At 42.0% G+C, this 27,874-nt stretch overlaps 1 protein-coding gene across 4 annotated transcripts in view; it reads right to left on the bottom strand.

Annotated features, from left to right (window-relative positions):
* Positions 1–6,514, bottom strand: part of LHCGR (luteinizing hormone/choriogonadotropin receptor) — a 59,407-nt gene extending 52,893 nt beyond the window's left edge. For 2 of the 4 annotated variants that reach the window (XM_021085887.1, XM_021085888.1), the window contains exon 1: positions 6,290–6,508. In XM_021085887.1, coding sequence (XP_020941546.1) covers positions 6,290–6,450 — 161 coding nt within the window. In that variant the 5' untranslated portion in view covers positions 6,451–6,508. Of the gene's footprint in view, positions 1–6,289 lie in introns of all 4 variants that reach the window. The other 2 variants (NM_214449.1, XM_021085886.1) reach the window with 2 other exon arrangements.

The raw sequence follows: 27,874 nt of genomic DNA, 5'->3' as shown, positions 1-27,874 counted from the left end.
GAAGCTGCTCACCAAGTCAAAGAGCCCACCTGCCTGGTGGGTGGGATTATTTTAATTTACTGCTTAAAAAAATAGCTGGTGCAAAATTTGCTAAAATCTGCATTAAATATAATTTTTTTCACACAGCCACGGGAGCTGCCAGAACAGAACACATATGCTCCTGTGGAGCCAGCTCTCTTGAGTCTAGAAGTGAGCAGCAGGGCCTCTCTTCCACCACTGTGACTCAACTGGCTTTAAAATTCCATGAGTAAGATAAAAGTTGCACATGGCCAGCATACTGCCTGGTGCGGCCAACCTGGGAGACTGTATTTTGGAAAGAAAGCTTCCATCTCTCATTTTAAGACATGAACTGCAGGGCTTGGGAAGAAGACAAAGGTGGATAAAAGAGCAGGACTGGAGCCCTGAATTAATTTGCTTTTGAAATAAAAAATGAAAAATCGCAGAAAAAAAAATCAAGGAATTATTTCTCTGCAAAGGAAGCACTGGGTCCAGTGCCAAAGGGATCTGTGTATGAAGTTTTTTGGCTCTACATTGCTGCTGAAATTTTGGGAACTCTGTTGTCTGGCTGGGGGCCATCATTCACTTTCCCCAAAAGGATGATTTTTAAACTAATAAAACCTGACCCTTGTAAAGCTTCCCCCAGGAAGTCTGTTAAAAGGCACAGCCAGGTTTAAGAACTGCCTTAAAGGTAATAACTGGGAGAGCTGAGTCAGAACAGAGGTTCAATATCAACCTCTGCCTTGAGTCTTTGGGTTTTTTTAGTGGGGTAAGGTAGGGAGGTGGGACATGAGCTTTCTGCATATAGAATTTTTTTTTTTTTTTTGGTCTAGTTCAGCTGCAGGGAAGCTGGAGGTAGGCCCAAGCTGTCCTACTTGTAAGAGCTTGTTAGGCTTCCCTCCTGTAGACTCTTACTTTGTGTCATGGCCCTTCTGGGGCCAATAGGCCAATAGGTCTCAATTCAGGCTGCCTTGGTGATTTTTGTGTTTTGTTTTAATGGATCCCTGGCTGGGAATTGATTTTTCTCTAATGAGTGAGTTAAAACAAATTAAAGAAAAAATTAGAACAGCCTTGATGGAATACACTAAAATAGGTAAGCTTCTGATCTTGCTTCTCTGGATGGCCCTTTCAAAGGACAGATAGGAGAGAAGTTTGCAAAATCTGGGACTTGGATGTTGCTGTGATACAAAGAACTCCTACCACTACCAATAGCACCTTCTTGTCTCCCCATTCTCTAGGATGGAGATTTTTAAAGTGACATTTATATGTGATACATGCTAACATACGTGCCTCCTTTTTGCATTGGTTCATTGTACTTATTCAGCTGTTCACTCAGTTTGATCACCAGTAGCTCAGTAGACACTTTAATCATATGGCTTGAATTGAATAAGACCTCTTCAAGGTGCTTTTCACTTTAGCACAATGATTCAAAACCAAGGTGTGGTGGGGTGGGACTCTCCCCACCCCATCACACACCTGGGGCATTTGGCAAATATCTAGAGACATTTTTGGTTGTCATAATTTGGGAGGGCAATGCTACTGGCATATAGTGGGTGGAGGCCAGGGATGCTGCTAAACATCCTGCAGGGTACCACACAGCCCTCCATAACAGGTGATCATCTGGGCTCAAAGGATAATTGTGCTGAGGTTGAGAAACCTGCTGTAGCAGAGGAGGTACACATTGAGTAAATAATTACATTATGGTGGGGTATGTGCAATACTACATATCAAAACAGGTTATGAGTGTATGGGAGAGAGCAGCCATTGGGGAAAGCTTATTGGGAACTGACTCCAAATCATGGTTTTTACTTAATGCCTTTGTAATAAACTGTCCAAGAATGACTTTGAAGGTTTATCAGTGCAGAACTACACACTGGGAAATTTTTTTTTTCTTTTTGCACAACTTTCTGGATAATTTCATCAAATATTTCTGATGACTTTATATTTTCCCTTACCAAAAAATTCCCCCAAAGAGCATGGGAGAAGCATAAAAAGGGACAAATACATTCAGCCCTATTCTTTGCTTCCCAGCAAGGAAATCTCTAGTCTAACCTGTGTTTTTCTTCTACGTGGACTACTCTCCTTCAAGGTTTATGCTCATAACCCTTAGTCCATGAAGCTTTCCCTTAGAGATTTCAGCCCATAGTGATTGATCTAGTACCTGGATTCTTTAGCACCTTGTTGCCTCTTTTCCTACCTATACTAGCCTCTTGGGTATGCTTCTACCTAGACTGTGGGCTCCATAAGGACCCTCCCCAGTACAGCCCTGTGCAACACTGAAACCATTCTGGACCCAGATTACCACCTAAGGTAGGAGAAGGAGAAAGACACTCCGGAAAGATGTCAAGAGACTGACACTTCTTGTGACACTGGACTGATAGATACAGCAAATTTTATCCTTCCAAAGTCTCTGGATTTTGTCTCATAGTAAAGTATAAAAGTTTAATCTCTGTTCAGGAGGCACAACATGCAAAAAATAAATTGCCATTATTATTATTAGCATTTTCATACTAACAGATTTTTCGGAAGCTGTTTCCATATCAAGCAGATCAACCTTTCTGTTGTCATAGAGACAAAGATCTTTATATAACTATGGGGAAGGTGAGATTTTTTTCTCCCTCTTTCCACTTGTCTGGAACTAATAAGAAAAGGAAAAGGGAATTTTTAAAATCCATCTTTTTCTTTTACTTTTTTTTCTCCAATTAAAATGAGTGAACACGTGGGAGGCTATTTTTTATATCACATTTTAGATTTTAACTACCTAAGTTTTTAATAAAACATAGAAGAGGTGCAAAGATATGAACCATTGAATTGAACCATTTTCAAAACTTACAAGCAGCGGGCTTATCAGTGATAATCAGTTATACCCCATGTTCCTTTTAAAAACAAAACAAAACAAACAAAAAACAAGATAGTGGACTTTAGATGCAAGTCATAAGGCAGGACTCTCAAGGCATGAAATGATTCAAACATAAAGTAGCATCTACTGAGGTGCTGGTGATGAATTCTGAGGTGCTCTGTGGTGCTCCCCTTCTCCAACGACCAGAATTGAGAGAGCTCCCCCTCTCTCTGCAGAGTCAAACCTTGTGGATAACGTAGTGTAAGACACATCCTTCTTCTGGAAGACTTATCTCATGATTTCCGCTCTCTTCTTTTTCTGAACTCACAATAATGTGTTATTCATGGTATTTTCTATCTTTTCTATCTTATAGTTACTATTTACCACTTCATTCATTTATTGCCAAGAAAAGAGGGTTTCAGCATGAGCCCGTTCACTTTCTCTTTTTTTTACCTCAAATGTATACCTTTACTCATCTGTCTTCCTTCCCCAGGACTCAGAAGTGTCTCTCTCTTTCTAGGATTAACTCTCCCTCTCTGTCTGATGCTGGATGCTCTGCTCCCACTCCCATTGACATCTTACTCCATCATCCCTTATATCTTCATTCTCTCCTCCATGGAGTCCTTCCCCAGCCCCTCTTTGAAGACAAAACAAAACAAATGAACAAAACAAAAAATGCTTCTCAACCTTGTTTAATTTCTATATGTCTCAGAGTTTGACGTTTTACTCTCAGCTGCCTATTGCAATAAATAGGTATTGTAAATGTGTATGTGGGTGGGGTGGGGGAGTAGGGGAATGGGAAGAGAAGCATAGGCTATAAAGAAGTTTGAAACATCCTTCTTGCTTTCCAGAAGATTATATCCTCTGTGGAGAGCAATCCCTTGATTCTCAAACTTCAGCATGCATCAGCATCACCTGGGAGCTTGCTGAAACACAGATTGCTGGACGACACCCTCAGAGTTTCTGATGCAGTAGATTGGGGCTGTGGCTCAAGAGTATTCATTTCTAACCTTTCCCACGTGATGCTTAAGCTGCTGGTCTGAAGAACATTACCTTAAAGAAACTACTTTCCTATTCTTTCTGTATCTCTCTTGTCATATGGATGTTGAAGTCACCTTATCATGCTGAAAAACCTATTCCATTTTGGCTTTTATGGGCTCTACCTCCATAGGGTTCTCTCCTAAAGGACAAGGTCCTTTCTCAATTATCTGATTCTTGGGAAACCTGACCTTGTGAGGGTCAGTGCACATGCTGACCTAAGGGGTTTAAATGTTTAGGAGGAGATGCTGCTGGTGTGCATGCCAAGATAGTGCATGTGAAGGGAGGAAGTCAAGGACTCTGGAATCCCTACAGAGATGCCAAAGGACTTCAGAGCCAAGACAGTTGGCCCCTTTCTGGGAGCAGGACTAACCAGTCTCAGCATGCTGACAGCACTTACCATGTGCCATGCTGACAGCACTTACCATGTGCCTGCTTCCCATCTCCATCCCCAAACCTAGTCATTCCTAGAAAATCTTTTCAAGGGGTTCTAGGCTTCTCCGTGCTGTGGGGCAGGGAGAGAATTTGTTTCATTCTTTTCACATCAGCCTACTCTAAGGAAGAGGTACTACTCTCCTGAGGCCAATGTGGGTGTGGCAGAGGGCCACCAAGAGATCTCAGTGAAAAGCTGAATCTGAAAGGAGCTGGGACTTGGCTCACCCATGTCTGCCTCCCACCAGGGGGGTTTTCCACTCAGTTCCAATCTGGAGAAGTGGGATTTTTTTTTTTTTTTAAAGGAAGGGGTAGTCTTCTTACAAAAAGAAGCAAATATAAAAATATAGCAGATGAAATTCTTTTGTTCCTCAGTAGCTGTGGAGCCTTGGCAGGTTTTTGAATTTCTTTGGATCTCAGTTTCTTATAATCTGTACTTTAAGTACCAGGTGAGTGAGAAAGGCACAGTGTTAGTGGCACAGTCATCCATAAGAACAGGAGGGGAGGCACGTCAGGGAAGGACAAGGGCTGGGGCTTGAAAGGCAGCTTCCATGGATTTATTTATTGATTGAAATGAATTCTATCAGCATGGCCCTCACCTTCAGGGAATTGAGCTGACAAGATAATTAATGGAAACTAATTAATACAAACCCCTCAACCTTTAAACTGTATCTCTCAACTGCAGATATTCCCCAAAGGCCACTGACTCTTCCAGAGGAGAAGCTCAGCCCCTCAGGAGGGTGGGGAATCCCCTCCATGAAATGGGTTCCTGACAGACTGCTGGGAGCCCCAGAAAATGGGGGAGGGTCTCTTTCTTCCCCCAGCATAGAATTCCATCACCTCTAATGGTTAGAACATAACTAAGACCTCCACCAGCCTTCCTTTTGGATACTTTCATAGTCTTCTTTTCTTTCTTTTCCTTCCTTTTCTCTTTTGGCAATTTTATTGAGATGTAATTTATATACTATAAAGTTCACCCATTTAAAGTGTGCAATGCAATGGTTTTTAGTATGTTCATAGACTTGTGCAGCCATCACCACTATCTCATTTTAGATAATTTCCGTCACTGCAAAAAGCAACACCCATTAAGCTGTCACTGGGCCTTCACTCCAGCCTGATGGCTACTAATCTCCTTTCTATCTGGATGTTTCATATAAATAGAACCATATAATGCATGATACCTTTTTCTAAATTGAAGAAAGGAGGAAAGGAGAGCAGGTGACGCTCTGATGCTCTAGTGCTAAAGGCCTTCCTCTCCTCTCCACCCCATCACTGCAGCAAACAACTTCCTCCACCTTCCTGCTGATGTGTACAATTCCCTAAGCACCATCTGTGTCTGTGATTGTGCCAGAGCTGGGACTCAAGGCCCCTCACTGATTAAGCAACCGGTCTGAAATGGAAATGCATCTGATCGGACAATGCAAGCACATCTGGGGCTGGGGTGGAGCAGTGGCTTGTATGCTCACTAAAGTGTAGTAGGTGGGCACTGGTTAGCCAGCAGACCCCCCTGAATGACCAGATCACTCCTGGCCGTAGAGCCTGAGCACCCCATTCCTAGAGGACAGTAGAATGCCAAAGCCCACAGAAGCCTTCACCAGCCTGGCTGGCCCAAGGCCCAAAGACCATGCAAGACTTCTCCTGGCAGAGACAACTGCTAAGTAAGGAGCAGGTCACCCTGTCCCCTTCCAGCAGCTGCAGGGAGTGAGGCCTCCCCACATGGCTTCTGGGCAGTTCCATGCCCCTGGCTCTGGCCCCAACTAGAGGGAAAGAGCGGGCCTGGGTGCCTGGGCTCCAACCCAAGACACAACACGGGGTGGCAAAGACAGCTCCCAAGCTTTGGCTTCACAACGCTCTAAGCGGGGTGGCGAAGTTTGACAGGGCGAAGCATCTTTCTCCAACATCCAGGTAAAAGGGAGCAAAACAGCAGGGAGGCAAGGCGGCTGGAGCAAGCGAGGGTGCCGGGCTGGGGCGCCGCGTACTCACAGTCGGCTGAGGCCGGCCCGCGGGCCGGGGCAGCGCAGGGCGCCGTCGGGCCGGCAGCTGCAGGGCTCCGGGCAGGGCGCCCCGAGCAGCGTCTGCGGCAGTGGCGGTGGCAATAGCAGCAGCGCCAGCAGCAGCCGCAGCGCCAGGGACCGCCGTCTCATGGCCGGGAGCCTGAGCGCTGGCTCCCGCCGCTGGGTAGGTGCCGCGGCAGCCCGGAGTGCTGCCCGTCCCCCTCTCCCCACCCCCTGGCCTGCCCTCCCGCTTCTCCTAAGCCCGCCCCTCCCGGCCCCCACTCCATCCCCACCCCCGACGGCGCTCTCACTGCCGAGTCTCCATTCTCAACCAGGGACAGTGGCCAGGGGGACCTGACCATCTCCCTTCTGCTGCGTTCCTGGCCTTTCTTGTCCTTTACATCTGCAAATGGCCCTAGTTTTAGAAGGTAGCAAAATGCTTTGGATAAGGGAAGGGGTGGGGAGTTCTGAATTCTTTTCGTGGTTCTGCCTTAACGTGAGTGTGAAGTTAATCGAGGTGTGACCCTTCCCGGGCCTCTCTTTTCGTCTGTGAGGGGGCAGACTGATCCTCCACTCCATACCACCCCTGTCCACTTTAGAAGAGATGAAACTGTCCAACAGCTCCAATACTCCTGTCCTTCATTCCCAGCTCCCAAATTCTTGCCCCTTCTCTCCCCGCCAACGCCTTCACACCAGGGGTAATCTCTGTCCTTCCAACATCCCGGCTACTGTCTGTCTTTCTCTCAGTAGTAACCACTTTCCAAGTAATATAGCTACTTGAGCATGTTCTCTACTTTTGCTGAAGATTGTGAGGTCCTAGAGAGCAAAGTCCAGTGCAGGTTTATTTTTATATTTCTGGTTTCTCTAATGGTAAGTCCTCAATAAAGATTTGTTGAAGGAATGAATCTTCTATAACCATGTACAGCAGCTGCCCTAATGGGAGGCTCAGTGTAGGCTGGAACCTGTGACAGGTTCTCTTCCTCATATCATATCTGAATTTAACCATCAGTTAGAAGGGTGTTTGCAGTGAGAAAAATGATGTTCTGAGAGGTTACATGACTTCCCTGAAGTCCCACAGCTCTTAAGTGGTGGAAACCTGTTTGAACTCATGTCTATTACCCGCTTTGTCTTAGCAATGACAAAAATTAATGTGTGATCTGCATACCAAGGACTTGGAAAGGAAACAAATTTTATAGTTAACTATGGGGATGCAAATTTTTCCCTATTTAATTTTATCATTAAAGCATCTTTCCTTTCTCCTTTCAAGGAATCTGGATTCTGCAAAGAATGGACTTTGGGAGCTGGGATTGTGTCTAAGACTAGAGACAGGAAGTAAAAGAACAGAATTCTTTCTTTCTGGTTTGAAGCTAACTCTCAAGGTCAGACTGGCTCAGTCACCAGGCTATAGTCTCTTGTGAGCCTCTTGCTTGAAGAAAGTTGATTAAAAAAAGAAACTCATGGCTTTGCCTACATTGTACTTGATGACATGGAAAACAAAGCTATGTCTGTAATATTGTCTTTTTCTCTGTACCCCCTTCTCCTACTTCTTACCTCATCTTCTCACCCTTTTGTACCTTTGCATATGCTATTCACTTACCTGAAATGATTTTCTCTTCCTTTCCTGTATTCCATTAGGTAAACTCCTGGTTGTCCTTTAAAACTCAGCCTAAAGTCATTTCCACTGTAACGACTTCTTGGACCCAAACTATCCAAGTAGTTGTGCCCATAGCTCTTGATTCTATAGCTTATAATATAACACCCTGTAATTATTGCTTTAGTTTTGCTTCCCCTAACTATTTATCTTAGTACTGCTAGGATGTGTCATAGTTTCTAGCTCTGAGTAGGTACTCTGTATGTATTTGTTGAATAGCAGAATGAACAAATGAACCCAGGCACAGACCTATAGTAGATGCTTAGTAAGTCATCTCGGAAGAGCTTAACAAACTTGCTTAATTCTCAACCTATAGATCTATCTGGATAAGTGGTAAGTAATTACGCATGACTACTTTGAGTTCACATTTTAATCTCCCCTTTTAATTTGTCAGACTTTGGTAGGAGAGTTGGGTAGCAATGGGTATTTCAAACATTTCCACCATGTAGCCTGAATTGCAAGAGAGAGGGAATGAATAATTCAGGGTGGCCAAGTGACATTTATTTAAAATCTCATGTTTTATTTAGCTTTTTCTTTTTAACTTCATAGCGTATCTCTTATATAAAATGAATAGTTGTTTCCACTCACCTCCAAAGAGCCGTTTGATTCTGTGCTTGAGTATCCTTGGGAGCCCCTTAGACTCCAGTGAGAGAAGTTTTGGGCAGTCATGAATTCCTGACTATCATCCGTAGTGTGACTTGGTCTGTGGTTTATGCATCTGTAGGAGGAGGGTTTGGAGGTCACAATCTCTAAGGCTCTTTCATCTCTCCAGAGCAGGGACTTCGAGGCCAGCGCTTACTGTATTGGTGGTGGAAGGAGTTGGATTGTGTACATTGACTTATTGTTTGTCTTGGATTGGAAATAAAATCCTGTTTATGAAGAGGTGAAGTTGTTCATTTGTAAGAAAACTCACACATGTGTTGAGTTTTCATACAATTTTTCTATCTATGATTAGTTTCAGTTGGATCTTAATCATCACATCAGTTCTTGCAATGTACCTATTATAACAAAATCACATTGAATTGTTTGCTATAAGCACAAAAGTTTGTTACAGTGGAATTTACCTATCCTACTCGTTAATATGTGACCTATTTAGAGTGAATATTTTTAAATCTGAAGGACTTCTGTGTCATGTAACTATGCTCATGGTTACTTTTGTCACAGAACTTCAAAAGAGTATGACCCACAAGGATTGCTAATTATGTTTTGCTGACAAACTAAAGTTCATAAAATTCATAAGTTTATTCTACCTTAGAAGTATAAAAATATCTGTCACTACAACTCAGAAATCCTAATAAAGCTTTCCAAAATTCTAGAACAGAACTTATATTACAAGGTGCAGAAATAGCATTTGGGAAGCTTTAAAAACAAAGACCCCTGGGACACTCTTTCCAAAGTGATTTTGATTCAGTTAGTATGGTTCAGGGCCTAGAAATTTGCATTTTCCCAAGCACCTCATATGTGATTTTGATGCATGGGGTTCCCAGCGCACAATTTATGAAACACTAAAATGGAAATTCTAGTGTTATATTTGCCTTGGGAAGACAAAGCTCATGAATCTTTACTAGACTCTGAGTGAAGCCCAAGAATTATGGTGCATTGTTAAAGAAGCCTGGTATATATATGCATATGCATACAAATAGTATTTTGTTTGTGTGTGTGTAAATGAGTGAGTGTGTGTAAATGAGTGTGTGTGGAAAATTGCTCAGTCAGTCATAACTGTTTTTCTGTTAAGTGGCAATTTGCTTAAGTTTTTTCTTTCGGGGGGGGCAGTGAGCAATTTTATAAGATCATGGATCCTATTTTTCTTCATGTCTTACTGAATCAAAACTCAACAGCACTTGATATCACACTAAGACATTGGAGTTAGAAGAAGTCAGTGAAATAATTTACAAAACCTCAAGTAGAATAAGCAAGATTTTCTGATTCTTGGACACATATCCTACTAGAACCATAACTGATACTTCTTCCTCTTAAAAGCAGCAGTTTTACCTTTCCCTCAGAAGAAAGGTGAATGTAAGGGCAGAGGAAGAAAAAACTGTGTAAGAAAAGGAAAAAAAAGAAAAAAGGAATTTGCCTGTGAGTCGTCCACCTTTGCCACTTGGAATAAAACACAAAACGAAACAAGAAAAGATGACCCCTGAAAGCTATGATCTGATATTTCATATGACCTCTCTGTTGCTTGCTTGGAAATTTCATCCTCCCTGTCACTGTCTAGATGGTGTGAAAACAGATGTGATCAGCTGTGCCACCTCCAACACCGGCCTGGGGTTCCTAAAGCTACAGGCCGTTGGGCACCTGGATGCTGGTCTTAGGTGTGGGTCTGGAAATGGAGGGTGAAGGCTGGTCTGGGGCCAGAAAATCCTTCTCCACAGCTGACAGAGAGACAGCTAGAGAATCGGGCCTTGCCTTTTTGGTTATGTTCCTGGAAAGCTGTGAGTGAATTGGGGACCTGCTGTCTTCCTTTCCGGTGGAAAAAGCCTGTCTGTTTTGGCAGTGACTAAAACTGCAGAGAAAAACAGAGATGAAAGACAGATGGGCTAACAGAACCTGAGGCCAGCAATGAATGAGCCAATACATCCCCTCTTTTGCTTAAAAGCTAATTGAAATAGAATCTCATTCAATAGCAACCAAAATTCCTAATCTCCACTATCAGCCTTGCTGAGACCTTTCTTTATTCGAACTGCCTACTTCCCCCATCCCTTCTCAGCTGAGAAAGAAATAGGACTTTCTATTCTTACATCTGTCATAGGACTCATTAAAACACAGTAAAAATTTCCCCTTGCATTGGCAGCATTTCTCACAGTGTTTCTCGGAACAAATGGGTCGAGTGAGTGAATGAACAAATGAATGAATGATGAATGAGCGAATAAAGAGGTAGTGATATAGAACCATACCTGTTATTCTTCTTTCTAGAGAAGCTGTGTTTTGCTAAAGAATTCACAAAGCATTCTTTGCATTTTAGGCAACGCCTCCTAGCACACTGTAACCTTGGTTTAGAAATCAAATTTCAAACTAAAACTTTAAGTAGAGCCAACATAAGGAAAGAGAGAAAACTTTCTGAAATGATGAAATAAATCCACAAGGAAACAGGATTTGATTTTTTTTTTAAAATGGGTGTAGAATTCATCCACGTGTGCACCATAGGATATGGGATTGCCTGCCACCCTAATTGGCAGTATTTAGGGAAAAGGTGTCAAAGATCAAGAAATTTGGGTTAAAAAAGGTTCTTTACTAGACAATTTCTCAGAACCTTTAACATCCCTTTTGAATATTCAAGAGTGTCCTAAAGGCCCTGTGACTTTAGCACAGGTTTTGATTTGGGAAAACATGTTGAGAAAACTGATTTATTCTCTAATGTTCAGGCGCTTGACTTTTATGGCAAAGATCTCCTTCACTGAACTCGAAGCCAGAGCGGACCTTAGCATGGATATAGCCCACTAATGCGTGGCTTTGGTGGTGATAGGCAACGTTGCCTGGGTGGCTCTTCTTCTTTTACCTTTTTTTTTTTTTGTCTTTTGTCTTTTTTGTTGTTGTTGTTGTTGTTATTTCTTGGGCCACTCCCGCGGCATATGGAGGTTCCCAGGCTAGGGGTTGAATCGGAGCTATAGCCACAGGCCTACGCCAGAGCCACAGCAACGCGGAATCTGAGCCGCGTCTGCAACCTACACCACAGCTCACGGCAAGGGCAGGGATTGAACCCGCAACCTCATGGTTCCTAGTCGGATTCGTTAACCACTGCGCCACGACGGGAACTCCTCTTTTACCTTTTTGATGTGGAAATGTAGAAATCCCAACATTATTAATATATTATTTTAGGTTAAGCATTGCCTTCCCCAGGTCCCTTTTAAAAATGAAAATACAGCACAGGATTAGAACACATTGGCTCAGTTGTGTCTTCTCCTGAATTATTAATTTTCAGATTATTTTTTACATTTTTAATTGAAGTATGGTCAATTTCCAATATTACATCAATTTCTGCTATACAGCAAAGTGATTCATTTATACATATATAGACATTCTTTTTTATATTCTTTTCTATTACAGTTTGTCTCAGGATATTGAATGTGATTCCCTGTGCTATACAGTAGGAGACTGTTGTTTAACCCTTCTATATGTAATAGTTTGCATCTGCTAATCCCAAACTCCCAGTCCATCCCATTCCATCTCCCATCTCCCATCCCCCTTGGCAACCACAACTCTGTTCTTTATGTCTGTGAGTCCGTTTCTGTTTGGTAAATAGGTTCATTTTTGAAATATTTTAGATTCTACATATGTGATATCATATGATATTTGTCTTTTTCTGACTTACTTCACTTAGTATGATAATCTTTACTTGCATGCATGCAAGTTGTTGCAAATGGCATTGTTTCATTCTTTTTTTATGGCTGAGTAGTATTCCATTATATATATGTACATATCACATTTTCTTTAACCATTCATATGTCAATGGACATTTAGGTTGTTTCCATGTCTTGGCTATTGTTGAATAGTGCTACTTTGAACATAGGAGTGCATGTATCTTTTTGATAGTTTTGTCTGGATATATGCTCAGGAGTTGACTTGCTAGATCACATGGTAACTCTATTTTTAGTTTTCTGAGGAACCTCCACACTGTTTTCCATAGCAGCTGCACCAATTTACATTCCGACCAACAGTGTGGGAGGGTTATCTTTTGTCCACACCCTCTCCAGCATTTGCTAATTTAGAAGGTGGATGCACTTTGCTAGCAGAGAGAGTATTTGCAGGAAACGTCCTTCCATTAGAGCTATGTCAGGAGCAGATCAATTTACCTTCAGATAATCTTTACAGAGATTAGGGCCTGGAGAGTGAAGGAAACCTCTGTTTCCTCCTGGCTGCATTGTGTGAAGGCGGCAGCTGGTCCTCCTTTCTCACCTCCTGCTCTCCTCCTATCCCAGATGGGCGTGATGCCGGGCTGTCAGATCTGCTGAGAGACCTGCTTGCGAGGGTCTATTAGAGATGCACTGAGAGCCATACTGAGAGTCTGACTACTGCTGATAATATCTGTCACATTGAATTATGCTTTCTGGACATGATGGGGCGTGCAGACAAACAGGCTGCTCATTACCCTAGGGCCTTTATCAAAAGGGGAATCTCCTTCAAAGAATAGTTTGGAAATAGCCATCAGTACTAAACTGCATGTGGGGCCCGAAGACTGGAAGAATGGTGTTCCTGATTTCATCAGAAGAGAAGGCAGCGGGAGCTGATTTGTTGCAGTGCTGAGGGTACCTGTGAGAGGAACCAGGCTAGAAGGTGAGGTGTGCGATTAGGATGTGTGGAGTTTGTGGAGTTTGAGGTGACATGAGCCTGGAGTGATCCAGGAGGTGGCTGAACCTCCCTGGTACAGAGCAAGGGAAACGCTGAAACAGGAGACACATGGGCATCCTCCATCGGTGATTGTCAAACTCTTAGAATTATTTCTCGGAAGAGGCAGATACAGGGAGATTCATTTTGACATGTTCTGCTTCTGGACATTTGGGATCAGGGTAGGAAATGTGCATTTTAAAATTGTCTCAGGACCCCACTGGACAAGGAACTCCATTCCACCATCTGAGAAACACTGCTCTGGAGTGATAGATAAAACCCCTGGAGAGATTGCTGGAAGAGATAAGACATGGGCTCAGGAAGGCATGGCAGGACCACTAGCAGCAAGGAGGAGGAGGAGGAGGAATCAAAGGAGCTTTCAGAGAGGTACACAGAGATCCAGAGAGGTGCAGCAGAGGATAGGCTATCCATGCAAGAAACAAGACAGATGATAGGCAAACACAATGGAAAAGTTTATTCTACCTGAAATTAAAGATACAAAAATTAAAGAAAATCCTGGGTATTACTTTACTTCTACTAAACTGGCCAAGAGAAACGTTAAGTTAAAGGAAACACCAAATGGTAGAGAAATAATTCTAGAGCAAACACACTCACATGTTTAAAATGGTTTAAGCCTTTTGGAAAGCAGTATGGTAATTCCCATATAGATTTAGGCATATATGTATACTCTTCAGTCTAGTGATTCTCGAACTGAGGATTTTCCAAAGAAAATAAGCTAACAGAATAAAAATGGCACAGGAATGAAGATGTTGATTATGGTAGATTCTACATGACACATTTGAAATAACCTGAATATTCAGCAATATTATAGTGGTTTAAAGAAATTAGGATCCATTTAATTAATATAGTGTGCTGTAACTTAAAATAATTTGAATAATCGAGAGATATAGAAAAGCCGGGTATGTTAAATGTTAAAAAGTAAAATGCAAAGTAGTATTTATATTCTAAGTCTAACAATGTATACATGTTCCTTTGAGGAGAAAAAAACAATAGAAAGTTATTTTCTGTCCCAATCCTACACCTCTAAGTCACCTCAATACATCATGCACTGTGTACCTGGTAATCCATAAAGCAAAGCACAGATACCACTTGGTGTTGTGTGGTTCCCCTATGGCCAAAGTAGTGTGGTAAACACCCTCCCCCACCCTTCCTTGCCAGCTTGATCATTGGTTTGGTTTCCAACTCTTGCTTCTGACTTTTGTCCCTTTTCTTTTTGCCTTTTCTAGGGCTGCTTCCGCAGCATATGGAGGTTCCCAGGCTAGGGGTCTTAACCGGAGCTGTTGCCACTGGCCTACACCAGAGCCACAGAAATGCGGGATCCAAGCTGCATCTGCGAGCTATACCACAGCTCATGGCAACGCCAGATCCTTAACCCACTGAGCAAGGCCAGGGATTGAACCCACAACCTCATGGTTCCTAGTTGGATTCGTTAACCACTGAGCCACGATGGGAACTCCCAACTCTTGTCTCTTTATTAAGCTTAGGATGCCACTTCTGACCCTCCTCACTTATCTTAACATCAGGCTTCCCTCACACCTGACTTTCATCTTCTTCTCAGACCCTGCTATGACCGGCTGTCCTCACTTCAGACCATCTCATGTGCCAAACCCTCTTCAACAGCCCTTTAATGTGTTAAGTTTTTAACTTTAAAAAGTTGCATCAAGCTAATGTTCCTGCTAAAACTATCCAAATAGCTTTGGAGAGCTAATGTTGAAATATATAGTACTTTCTCAAATTCCTCCCCTACTTGCAGCCCTGGCTTCCTTTCTAAATAATTGCTGTGCCTTTTAATTGTCTTCTATTGTGTAACAAATTCCCTGCAAACTAAGGATCCTAAAACAACACATATTTGTTATTGCACAGTTGTTGAGTCAGGATTTGGGTATGCTTAGCGTGTGGAGGGTGGACAGGGTCGGGGGTGTGTGTGGGGGAGATGGTGGCCTTATATCTTTGGATACAGACTTTCAATGGATGGAGTTGTTTTTAGCCCCACATTGAGCCCCCCTCCCCTTACCTTTGGTAATCAGTATCATCTCCAAGTCCTGCGACTTTGTGGATCCGCTAGTGGAACTGGCTCAATGCTTATCAGCTTTCTCTTCCGCTGAGCTTTTGGGCCACACTGCTTACATTAGCTAATGCTCCTTCATCTGTTTGTTATCTCCCAAATATTTGTTGAAATCTTTCACCTACAGTTATGCATTATTCTGGGTCCTCCAAGAGGCAGATTTCAAGATGATATTAAATGTGCAAGAGTTTTATTAGAGAACCGCCTTTGTGAGAGAAAATGAGGAGGGAGCCAGAAAAGGCTGAGCCAGCAGCAGACTGAGATGAGAATGCAAAGGAGGGAAGAAGGCTGGGTGGAAGCATCCCAGACCACAGAGCAACCTGAGGCTGCCCAGCAAGCCTGGGAGGAGTCTTCAAGCCAAGGTTGGTTGTTGGAAGAGTCCATGTCTCCTGGAAATGGGCCTTAGTTCCTTGCCAGTCTTGGTCATTAGTAGGGAACAGCCCCAGAGAAGCATGGCTTGGGCCCAAACTCAGCCATGGATTTTACAGGTGAGTTTCAGAGCCCAGCAGCAGGGGTCCCTTAGTCAATGACACTCCCATAGATAGAGGCCTGAGTCTCCTGACTGCCACAGACTATTACTCCTCATTCTTTTTATCCTTTGGATGATTCCTTCGTGTTGGGTAGGGGCAGGGGAGGGGGAAGGAGTAGGGCAGCAGTGTTTTTTTAAAAAAAAATCCTTACTGCTTTTCAATGCCATCTAGGAAAGGAAAGGAAATAGATCGGTGTAGTTCTATGTTCATTCTTTCAATCATTTGAACTAATTTCCTTCAAGACATTTACTATATTTGTACATAAAAGTTTACAAGAAGGAGGAAAATGTGATCAGAAGTGTCATACGCAGAAAGCTAGAGGAGGATAGAGCCTGTGAAAAGGCTCTGTGGCTTGTTAACTAGCTACCTAGGAAGTCACTGGTGGGTGAACTCATGGCTGGTTCCACAGCTGTGGGGGTGAAAGCCGGCTTGAAAGAGACTGAGGCGTGAGTGGGTGTAGACAAGTCTGTCAAAAGTCTGGTGGTAAAGGGAAGAAGAGGAAGAGAGTGCTAACTTAGGGGTGATCTGGGAGACGAAAAGGAGATCCTGAGGGGCTCATTCGTAGATCTAAGAAGCCAGAATGGAGGGAGAGGGGATATAAATAAGAAAGGGCATTAAGAGGAGGCAGGAGAAGGGATGGGATCCGAATGCACATGGAAGGCTGGTTCAGGAAGCAGGAGGAAAACTTCTTCCAGAGAGATAGGGGCAAAGAAAGGGGGGAGGGAGGTGTGGCTGTAAAGAAATCTTTCAGTGGTTTATCTAAGATTGCTTTCAGCTTCAAGAAGCAGAGACTTGACTGCTGTAGTTATATAAGTAGGGATTTATGTGAAAGGCAGTTCAGAGCAAGTTTGACAGCAGTTAGAGGCTGCCAAGTCCTCAAGATCCCTCCGTCTTCCTGCTCCATCTTGCAGAATGAATGAATGAGTGAGCAGAGTATTGGGAGACAGCTATACTATTCCCATTGAGACATTACCCATTTAATGTTTACCCATTCATTGAATCATAGTAAATGTTTTCCAAGGAATAAATATTAATAGTTATTTTAAAAAGACTTCTTTTTCAGTGAAAAACACTGTGAATGATCAAACTGTGGTGATTTATTTAAATAATCTGATATGTTATCAAGTTGAATATCACATTACTTTAAAAATATGCAAATGAGGCAGGGGCATGAAAAAAATCTAGATCCTGTAATATTAAGTAAAATAAAACCTAAAATAATATGGGTATATTGATAGCAATTATAAAAAATAGTATTCATATAGTATTAAAGCAATAAGAGACATTTGTTTAGGTTTTATGGTGAAGAGGGCTAGGATTTTTCTTTCTCCCCCCCCCCGAGTTTTATTGGCATATATCTTTGTATAGGCTTAAGGTATACAGCTAATTTCACTTACATACATAATGAAAAAAAATCACCAGAGTAAGTTAGTTAGCATCCATCATCTCACATAGATCCAATAAAGAAAAAAAAGCAAAAAAAAAAAGATAGAAAAAAAATTTTTTCTTATGATGAAAACTCAGGATTTACCCTTTGATGACATTCATATATATCCTACAGCAGTAACTACAGTCATCATGGTGTATGTTACATTCCTAGTACTTATTTATACTGGAAATTTGTACTTTTGACCCCCTTCCTCCAATCTGCCCTTCACCCCCACCCCCAACCCCCTGCCTCTGGTAACCACAAATATGATCTCTTTTTCTGAATTGATTTATTTTTTAAAGATTCTGCATACAAATGAGATTATACAGTACAGTATTTGTCTTCCTCTGTCTGACTTATTTCACTTAGTATAATGCCATCAAATTTCATCCATGTTGTTGAAAATGGCAAGATTTCCTTGTTTATCAAAGGCTGATTAATTTTCCATTATATATATAGAAACATATATATGAAAATATATTATAAATATACTTTTAACATATAAACGTGATATATATCATGTTTTCTTTTCTTATAGTTTCTTTTCTTTTTCTTTTTTGGCCACAAGCATGGCATATGGAAGTTCCCAGGCCAGGGATGGAATCTGAGCCACATCTGCAACCTATACCACAGCTGCAATAATACTGGATCCTTAATCCACCATGCCTCAGTGGGAACTCCCACATTTTCTTTATCCATTGATCTACTGATGGACACATAGGTTGCTTCCATGTCTTGGCTATTGTAAATAATTCTGTTCTGAACATGGTGGGCCATATATCTTTCTAAATTAGTGTTTTCACTTCATTTTGTTATATTTCCCAGAAGTGGAATTGCTGAATCATATGGTTGTTTTGTTTTCATTTTTTTGAGGTTCCTCTGTAGTATTTTCCACAGTGGCTATACCAAGATACAATCCTACCAACAGTGCACAAGACTCTTCTTTCTCCTACATGCTTGCCAGTATTTGTTATCTCTTGTCCTTTTTTTTCTTTTAACCTTCCTGCACAGGTCTACATTTTTTTTTTTTTTTGAGTTGGGGGAGGATGGTAATGTTTTCCTTTGTTGCAGGAGAAGCATGGAGACCTTTATATTACATGTGAACTATTACATCTTTCTAAAGGAAGTGTTTCAGTATCTGTGAAGGGAAAAGAATGTGAGGGGAGACTGGGTATGCTGAAATCTTGTCCATTCTTAAATGTACGGAGGATGAATCTAGATCTCAAATCAAATGACTTTCGGTCCCTCACTCCTAAGTTCTCTCCCTTCCTCTAACTGCTTAAAAGAATCACAAGGCAGTAAGAGCCTGGGTATGGCTCTCTAATTTATCCTTCTGAACTTGAAATCATTCCAGTGAAGTTAGTTTCTCTATTTTTAAATACCAGAAGAGAATGTTCTTCAGTATCCCTCAATCATATGTTCTTTGCCTGACAGAACACTTCAGAAATGCTTCCTTAAGCTGAAATTCCTAAACTGAATTCCTCACCTGCAATTTTACAGCCAGTTTTTCATTGCATTATCATTAGAGATTGAAAATCCTTAATCAGAATAGAAAATCATGGACTTGGAGGACAGACTTGTGGTTGCCAAGGGGGAGGGGGAGGGAGTGGGATGGACTGGGAGTCTGGGGTTAATAAATGGAAACTATTGTCTTTGGAATGGATAAGCAATGAGATCCTGCTGTATACCACTGGGCACTGTATCTAGTCACTTATGATGGAGCATGATGGAGAATAATGTGAGAAAAAGAATGTATATATGTATGTGTGACTGGATTGCCTTGCTGTACAGTAGAAAACTGACAGGACATTTAAAAAAAAAAAAAACCTTTCTTCTTCTTCAAAAAAAGGAAATCCTTAATTGTAACCATTTAGACTTCTTATCTGTAAACTCTATTAGGTGAGGGGTTATCTAACCCTCATTTACTAACACTATGCTCAGAGACCTGGGACCGAAGAGGGTGACGGTGGGCACTCTTTCTAGGTCTTAGTTTCTGCCTTTGAAAAACAAGGAGAGCAATATTCACTGCTCTTTTCCTTGCATGGACCTTGTAAGGACCCAGTAAAATGAAGAAGGTACTCTGGGAAATGTAAACAAATTCAGGGTATTATTTAAATACTTCTCACTTTCCCCTTGGGTCTTACTTACCCCTTGAGCCTTCTCTGCTCTTCCCGCACTGGCTTCAGCCTTTCATGGCCTTCCTGACAGAAGCCTCACGGTCCTCCAGCCACCTTCCTGCTCCTAACACTAGCTTGCAGCACTGTTTAACCCACAGCACTAATTGTTAGGTCTCAATAGATTCCCTGCTCCACAGGGACTCAGGTTTGTCTCTTCCTTTACTTCCCTTTTCACCTGCCAAGTCTCCATAGACACGTGGTTCTCAACCAGAGACGATTCTCTTCCCTTCCCCCTTCCTGTGAGGGGACATTTGACAATGTCTGGAGTTATTTTTGGTTGTCATTGTTGATGGGGTGGTTAATGATTCTGATCACCAGTTCCAGTATGTGTTGTTTTTCCCCCACACCAGACTATCCTCTGACACCAGCTGGGTGTTCTACATTCAACTCAATTCTTTTTTTTTTTTTTTTTTTTTTTTTTTTTTTTGTCTTTTTGCCATTTCTTGGGCCACTCCTGCGGCATATGGAGGTTCCCAGGCTAGGGGTTGAATTGGAGCTATAGCGACTGGCCTACACCAGAGCCTCAGCAAGGAGGGATCCAAGGCGCATCTGAAACCTACACCACAGCTCACAGCAATGCTGGATCTTTAACCCACTGAGCAAGGCCAGGGATCACCACAGCTCACAGCAATGCTGGATCTTTAACCCACTGAGCAAGGCCAGGGATTGAACCCACAACCTCATGGTTCCTAGTCGGATTCGCTAACCACTGAGCCACGATGGGAACTCGACTCAATTCTGACACTGTGCACCCAGAGATAGTTTCAGATTCCACAGGTTAAGGACGCCATCTCAAAAAGCTCCCCTCCATGGCAGATGCCACTTTCAGGCCCAGGTTGTTGCTTGTGCTTCTGACCAACTGGCTATAAGTCAGAGATTCTCAAGACCCCCTCTTGATTTGATTAATTTGTTAGAGTGGCTCATAGAACTCAGGAAACCTGTTTACTCACTAGATTATCAGTTCATTACAAAGGATATTAAAGGATATAAATCAACCGTCAGACAAAAACATATTTAGGGTGAGGTCCCGAATAAAAAGGCTTCTGTCCTCATGGAGTTTGGGGCCTGGCCTGGTAGTAGGTGGAAATGTTCTAGTTCCCTAACCTGGGAGATCTCCAAACCCATCCTGATTGATTGATTATATCATGGCTAGTGATGGATTCAACCTCCTTTCCTCTCCCTCTCCCTAGATGTGAGAGTGGGAACTGAAAGTTCCAGCTCTCCAATCACATGATGGGTCAGCTGGCAACAAGCCCTCCATCCTTAGGCTGCCTAAGTCCTTTGCAAAAGTCACTTTATGTTAGCATAACAGGTACATTGGTCACTCATCACTTAGGAAATTCTAAGGGTTTTAGGAGCTGTGTGATAGGAAGAGTAAAGGAAGACCACATATATTTCTTGTTATCAATCATAGTACCACATGGTGCTGTTGGTATGTGGTGGGTACAGGCCAGGGAGGCCAGCAAACATCTTATAGTGTACAGGACAGCCCCCACCCCCCCTCAACAAAGAACTAGCTGGTTCAAAATGTCATTAATGCTGAGATGGAGAAACTATTCTATAGATTAAAGCTCCGTAAATGATATATTCTTTTAAACACCTTTATCAAGGTATAATTGATATTCAATAACATGTACATATTTAAAGTGTACAGTTTGATGAGGTTTTTTTTTTTTCTTTTTTTTGTCTTTTTTTTTTTTTTTGCTATTTCTTGAGCCGCTCCCACGGCGTATGGAGGTTCCCAGGCTAGGGGTCGAATCGGAGCCATAGCCACCGGCCTACGCCAGAGCCACAGCAACACGGAATCCAAGCTGCGTCTGCAACCTACACCACAGCTCACGGCAACGCGGGATTGTTAACCCACTGAGCAAGGTCAGGGACCGAACCCGCAACCTCATGGTTCCTAGTCAGATTCATTAACCACTGCGCCACGATGGGAACTCCCAGTTTGATGAGTTTTGACATCATCGCATGTGGAACCATCACAGCTGTCAGGAGAATGATCATATCAGTCACCCCAAAAGTTTCCCATCCTTTTGTAGCCCAGCCTTCCTCTTACCACCCATCCCACCTTCCTCATCCTCAGTCAGCCACCAATTTGCTTTCTATTACAGCAGATTAGTTTGCATGTTCTAGAATTTTGAAGAAATGGAATAATACAGCTTGTACTCTTTTTTGTCTGGTTTCTTTCATTCAGCATGACTATTTTAAGATTTATCCATGTTGTGGCTGAACTGCTTTCTTCTGAAAAGGAGAGAGAAACTCGAGGTTGAGAACAAAGGGAAATGACCTCTAGGCCCTTGGGCCACCATCAGATACTTTGATGATTCTACTTCCTAAATGGGATCCCTCTCTTAGCTGCTCTATATTCTTTTATTTTTTATTTTTTCCTTGTTCTGCTTCCACAGCCCCTGGCCTTGTCATGGTGCTCAGTACCTGGCCCTTGAACTACCTCAGTGGCCTCCAGTCTCAGGTCTAGTCTGCTTCCTTTAATTCATGAAACCCTTTTCTTTCTTTCTCCCCTCAAAAAAATCTTAAACAGCTAATTCGTAGGATATCCATATGAGAAGTTCTGCCCTAGCATAGCTTTTTTTAAAATTCTATGTTTCAGCCTTTATGCCCATGGAGTGCACATACAGAGAGTCAGATCTTAAGACACCATCTCTAAGTGGCACCACTTACCCAGTTTTGCCCATTTTGCACTCAGAATCTTCCCTGGAACCATATCCAGTCAAGATTTCATTATTTAATAAAGGATGGACTCTGTAAGTAGGAACTTTGTGAAGACCACAAAGAAATTAGTTGGCAGTGATTGAACTCACATGTAATCAAATTATGAGAATTAAGTATTTTACCACGTGGTTAGCCTAGACATTTATACAGCAGTGACGCATGGGTTTGTAGTAAGATTCTTGAATAAATCTTAAGTTCTTTCTTTCAAGACAGTTAATAAAATCTTCATCCCTCATAAAACAGTTCTCTTTTTGGTTTGATTTGTGCCTGTTTTCTCCAAGTATTTTCAAATATCCTCATCCTATAGGATGTGGCCTCTTCTTTTCTCTTCCCCTACAGTTTGCTCCAGGGTTGATCATTTTATTATATTAATGCTTATATTCTCTTTCGTCAGCTTGTGCTTGGGTTTTGTTTGTTTGTTTTTTTGTTTTGCTTTTTAGGGCTACCCCCATGGCATATGAAAGTTCCCAGGCTAAGGGTTGAATCTGAGCTGCAGCTGCCTGCCTATGCCACAGCCACATTAATGCCAGATCCGAGCCACATCTGCACCTTATACTACAGCTCATGGCAATGCTGGCTCCTTAACCCACTGAGCAGGGCCAAGGATCAAACCCACATTCTCATGGATGCTACTTGGGTTCATAACCTGCTGAGCCACAAGGGAACGCCAGCTTTGGGTTTTTACATCCGCAAATGTTCCAAGTTCATTTAAGTGTCCCGTGTCATTAATATTGATGAGCATGTTTTACTGTCCTCCACGCACAGTGTTTGGTCTTTGCAGCCTGGTACTTGGAAAGGCCCTCTTATGTCTGTGATGGGCACTAGCCATTTTGCCTATGCAGTCTCCCTCTTTATTTGGTTGTAGCACTCTGCTTTTTTTAGGGCCACTTTCTATCCCCTCTTCAGTGCATTGGGTTAATCTGTGGATCTGAGAGTTCCTTGGCCTTCAACTCTCTTACCCAAGAAATGGCAAGCATGACCTGGGTTAGGCCCATCAGACCGTCTGCTGGGAGTTTAGTCTGCTGAGGTGGCCTGAGCTGAATCATTCTTCTCTTATCCATGAGATTCTGACTGAAATTCATAGAACTGTTTTTAACCTGTCCTTATTGAGGACTGCTTGTTCAGAGTCTCCTTTAATTCTAGGACATGACCCAATGTTCTGTTGTCCCAAGTAATCATCATTATTATTATTGTGTCTATATTTTTTTCAGAGTCAGTTTTAATTGCTTATAAGCAGAGAACTCAATTGTATACAAGGTCACTCTTCTTTTCACACATGGTCTTTTCTGTTCTTTGCTCCATTGCCCCAAAGTAGAAAGGACTGCTTCCTCCTGCTTTCAGCAAGCAGGTTGACTTCCTAATTGTGGTCTGAGTAAGACTCTGCTCTGACTGGCCTTGGTGACCTCATTGAAGAGACTCTGAGGAATACCATCAAGAGCAACAAGGGAAGTGGGAGAGTGATTTCCCTTGGACTTTATTAAGCACCAGGACTGGGGAGGAGGAAGTAGAAAGACTGGCAAGGATGGGCTCAGCAACGTTAGAGCTTTTTGCCAAATGTGGTGGCACGATTTTGGGGTGGACAAATGATAACTTTAGGGAGCTTGACTTGGGTCTCTTGTCTTAAAATGGCAAAAATTATTTTACTTCTGGTTGGGCCTGCAAGCAGAGAGATATCAGTCTTCAAGAGTTTGCTGTAGGGGACAGTGAGGATGTTAGCAATGATTGTGGTGGACAGGATGATTAAGGTCCTTGCCCTGGTTTTCTGAGCATTGTGGAAGCCTACTGGATTCTGGGGAGACCCTGAAGATGAAGGAGACTCTGTCAATGCCTGAGATTGAAATTTTTGCAAATTTGTAAGGATGAGAACTCAAATTGAAAATTAATTTGATTTAATGGAAATGGAGATGTTGATTTTTTTTTCATGTCTCAGTGTGTAGATTGAGAGTCATAATGGCTATAACCCTTAAAAAAATTCTTATCCAAAGGTGGATGAGTATAGTGTGTGCCAATTCTATCTCAAACATTAGCAAGACTCTGTAGGTAAAGCAAGACATTTAAGGCTCTGCTTCAGTTGGAGAGAGAAGACTCAAATATTTAGGAGGAAGTTAGACCCTTATAAAAGATAATAATCAGCTCTGACAACAATTTAAGAGCTACCACTTGGGCTTAATTGGCAAGTGAGTGGCCTGGTCAATAAGCAGTATGAGTTCAGTGGCTGTACTATTAAAATAAAGTTGGAGGAAAGAAAAAAAAAAGTCATACTTTTTGTTCCAGTAAGGGTGAATTTGCAGGCTTCCTTGTTCTTAGAAAAGGAACAGTTTGTTCCTGCAGCTCACAACTTCCCAGGGAGCCCATGTCTTGCCAGCCTGTAGTCTCCAGGGTTCCTCCTCTGGAGATAGGTGTCAGGCTCACTAGAGCAGCCTGAAGAAATCAAGCAGGCTAATAATGTGCTTAAAGATGTTTTCTGTTGTCCTTTTCTCCTGTCTTCCCAAATACATAGCACTTGTCCAGGTCAAGGTCAGAGGGCTTATGCTTCTTTCAAGCAGTAATACCCAGCATGCAGGGAATTGTTTGTGGATTAGCGAAACTCAGAATGGCTTTGTGTGTCAGGGAAATGGGCTTTTTCCAAGTCAGTGTCCACTATGACGTTGTTTGAAAGTCTTGCTAAAAAAAAAAAAAACTCAAGTTGTGGCCAACTTGGAGCTCTGGACCCTGATACAGACAAGTGAAGAGATCAGATTAAGTTACTTAGCCACTTAGGCCATGAGGTTGGGTGTATGGGAAAGGGATTTGAGAGTCATGATTGTGCTGAGTTTGTCCCAGTGTGTTCTTAAACAAGACATGACCCCCCCCCCGCCTTTGGAACTTGGTTTTACTCTCTGTAAAATGATCACAAGACATTGGTTAAACTATAATCAAAACCAATTACAAACATTAAATATTTTATATTAACACATTATGGAGTAGTTATTCACTTTACAAAAAGGATTGTCCCCTTTATAAGAATTCACAATAAAATCCATGTTGCTTTTCATTTAAAAGTGGAATTCGGTTTGCAAAGTGTGATTGCGTTTTCAGCTTCTAATGAAAATACCCTTCGCGTAAAGGGAGTTCCAAATGTCTTTTTACTTTATTCCTTCTTCAACTCTCCACCTATTTTATCCTCTCCCCATGAAAATTATGAAGATGTTTATGTGATGCTTAATGGATGTTTAAGATCTGAGCTGAAAAATACAAATTGGTGGTGGACTCATCAGCAGAGATAAACTGGGGTTCATCCTCTGGTAGTCTCTGTACTAGTAGTGTACAGACCTGGGCTCTGGTCTAGGCTTTGCCTTTATAGCTGGGTTCCTTTTGACAAGTCTTAGAGTTGTAGAGCCTTTGTGTTGGAATAGAATTGGGTCATTTAGTCCAAACTTCTTTTGACAAAGACGTTTCTTCTGCAGTATTCCTGCCCGATGAACATCTAGTCTATTTTCTAGGCCTCAGTGTGTCCATCATTATGATTAGGGAAGTTGATCTTTATTTTGAATTAGGGCCCAGGGTGAGAGTGGGAGGGGTGTGAAAGTAGAGACCAGGACTCTGAAGTCTAAATGTAATGACATTATAGTCTAGCAAAGGCTAAGCTCTAGATAGAATCTGAGTCAGAACCCTTGGCAAATTAAACTCTACACATTCCCTCCGTCTTCACAGGTCTAGTCAATGGGGAGGGAAAGTTCTGAGACATTGAGACACTTGGAGTTTGACCTGGAGCTGTAAGCAGATACCTCAGCAATTTTAAAGGAAGATGAAGTCAGGATGTCAAGCTAGTTCTCTTCATACTTGAGCTGAGTATTTTTCCAAGGCTGAGCAGCTTCACTGGCCTCTTTTTCTTTGCTTCAGGATTTCTCTTCCCCCATTCCCTCCCTTCCCCTCCCCACCGCTTTTTTTTTTTTTTTTTTTTTAATGGCATGCAAATTTCAAGGGCATGCAGTTGGGTCTGGCTGAGATCAGCTGGGTGTTTACAGGGCTTATCCATGGAAGAGCCCTTGGGTCATTGTCATGGCAGTTTTGATAACCCTGAGAGGGTGCAGATGTGGCTGTCCAGGGCAATCCAAGTGTGCTTCCCACTCTCCAGCCTCATCCACTGCTTGGGGAAAATGGGGTTTGCTTACCCTTTTTTTTGGGTCATATATACACACAAACAAAAAAAATCTCAACATTTCAGCTAAAAAAATCCCTAGACCAAAATTTTTTGTCAATAACTTCATCTGGAGTAGGGAAAAAAAAATCTCTGCTAGCCCTGGATGAGTCACTAATGGGATTGGACAACTAAGTCATTTTTATATGACCCAGTTATATGGACCTACTTATATGGCCCTCTGTTAACATGTCCTTTTTCCCTCTCTAATCCCACTTCCCACTGCTGAACTCAGATCTGGAGTATGAAGTCCTTAAAGCCAGGGCTCTCTTCCACTTCATCTCTTGATGTCTCCAATGCCTAGCACTGTGCCTAGTTACTTAATAAGAATTTAATGACGTTTGCTGGATGAATGAAGAGGTGAACATAAGATGGCAGAAGATGTGTAAGGCGACTCCTGGTAGATAAATATTGGATGGAAGTAGGAATAAGTAGTATGAAGAGACAGGGGCTTTCAGTCTAGTTGTCAGGACAAAATGTAGCAGGGGATAAAGCTAGTATGGCATGATGAGGATGCCACACCTTGATGGCAAGGCCTTAGCCAAGGATTTTGAGTGTGGAATCTATACCTGAAGATAAATGCCAAGAAAAGTAAATCTGATGTGAAGTGTGTGGGGAACGAGAGTTGGAAAGAGCTTGGAGGCAGGGAGACCAGCAAGGAAAGCATATGAGCCTGTCTCTTTGAAAAAGTACAGAGTGAAGAAAGCAGTGCTGAGGAAGCCTAAGAAACCTGTTATTGCAGGTGATTCATCTGGCCAGGAACACAGCCAGGAGAGAGGGTCAAATGCCTGAAGAGGTGGCTGCCAATTTAAGTAGGAATGTTCATAGCAGCATTATTCATAATAGCTAAAAACTGGAAATAACTCAAATCTCTATCAACTGATGAGTAGATGAGAATGCGGTATGTGCATATATATATCAGTTGATAGAGATTTGAAATTTGATCATTTGGCAATTATAAAGGAATGAAGTACCCAAACATGCTACATGGACCTTGAGAACATTGTGCTGAGAGAAGCCAGTCACCAAAGGTCCTGTGTTGAGTTATTCTATTTCTATAAAATGTTCAGAATAGGCAAATCCATAGAGACAGAAAGTAGGTTAGTAGTTGCTAGAGATGCAATTAGATCCCAGATTCCTGATAAACCCAAGTTGGTTTTCCAATTTTGAAAAGCATAAAACTTTGTAGGATGGTCCATATAAATTTGGGGCTTAAATGTAAAACGTTGCACTTTTTGCATATTCTGTCTAGTTCCTAGTCTTCATTCTAGTGGAGAAACCTAAACTAGGCATGCCATCATCAACCACTTTTTTAGGTTCTATCCTCTCTTTTGTATTCTTTTTAAATTAAAAATGTCTAAAAACTATCATCATAATGTAATTTTAGAACATTTGCAACAACTCCCAGAAGAAACTTCATATACATTAATAGTCACTCTTTATTCCTGCTCCCTCCCCACACT

The sequence above is a fragment of the Sus scrofa genome, chromosome 3 (genome assembly GCF_000003025.6).
Source record: "Sus scrofa isolate TJ Tabasco breed Duroc chromosome 3, Sscrofa11.1, whole genome shotgun sequence".
Lineage (NCBI taxonomy): Eukaryota > Metazoa > Chordata > Mammalia > Artiodactyla > Suidae > Sus > Sus scrofa.
This window is presented reverse-complemented; position numbering and strand designations above follow the sequence as displayed.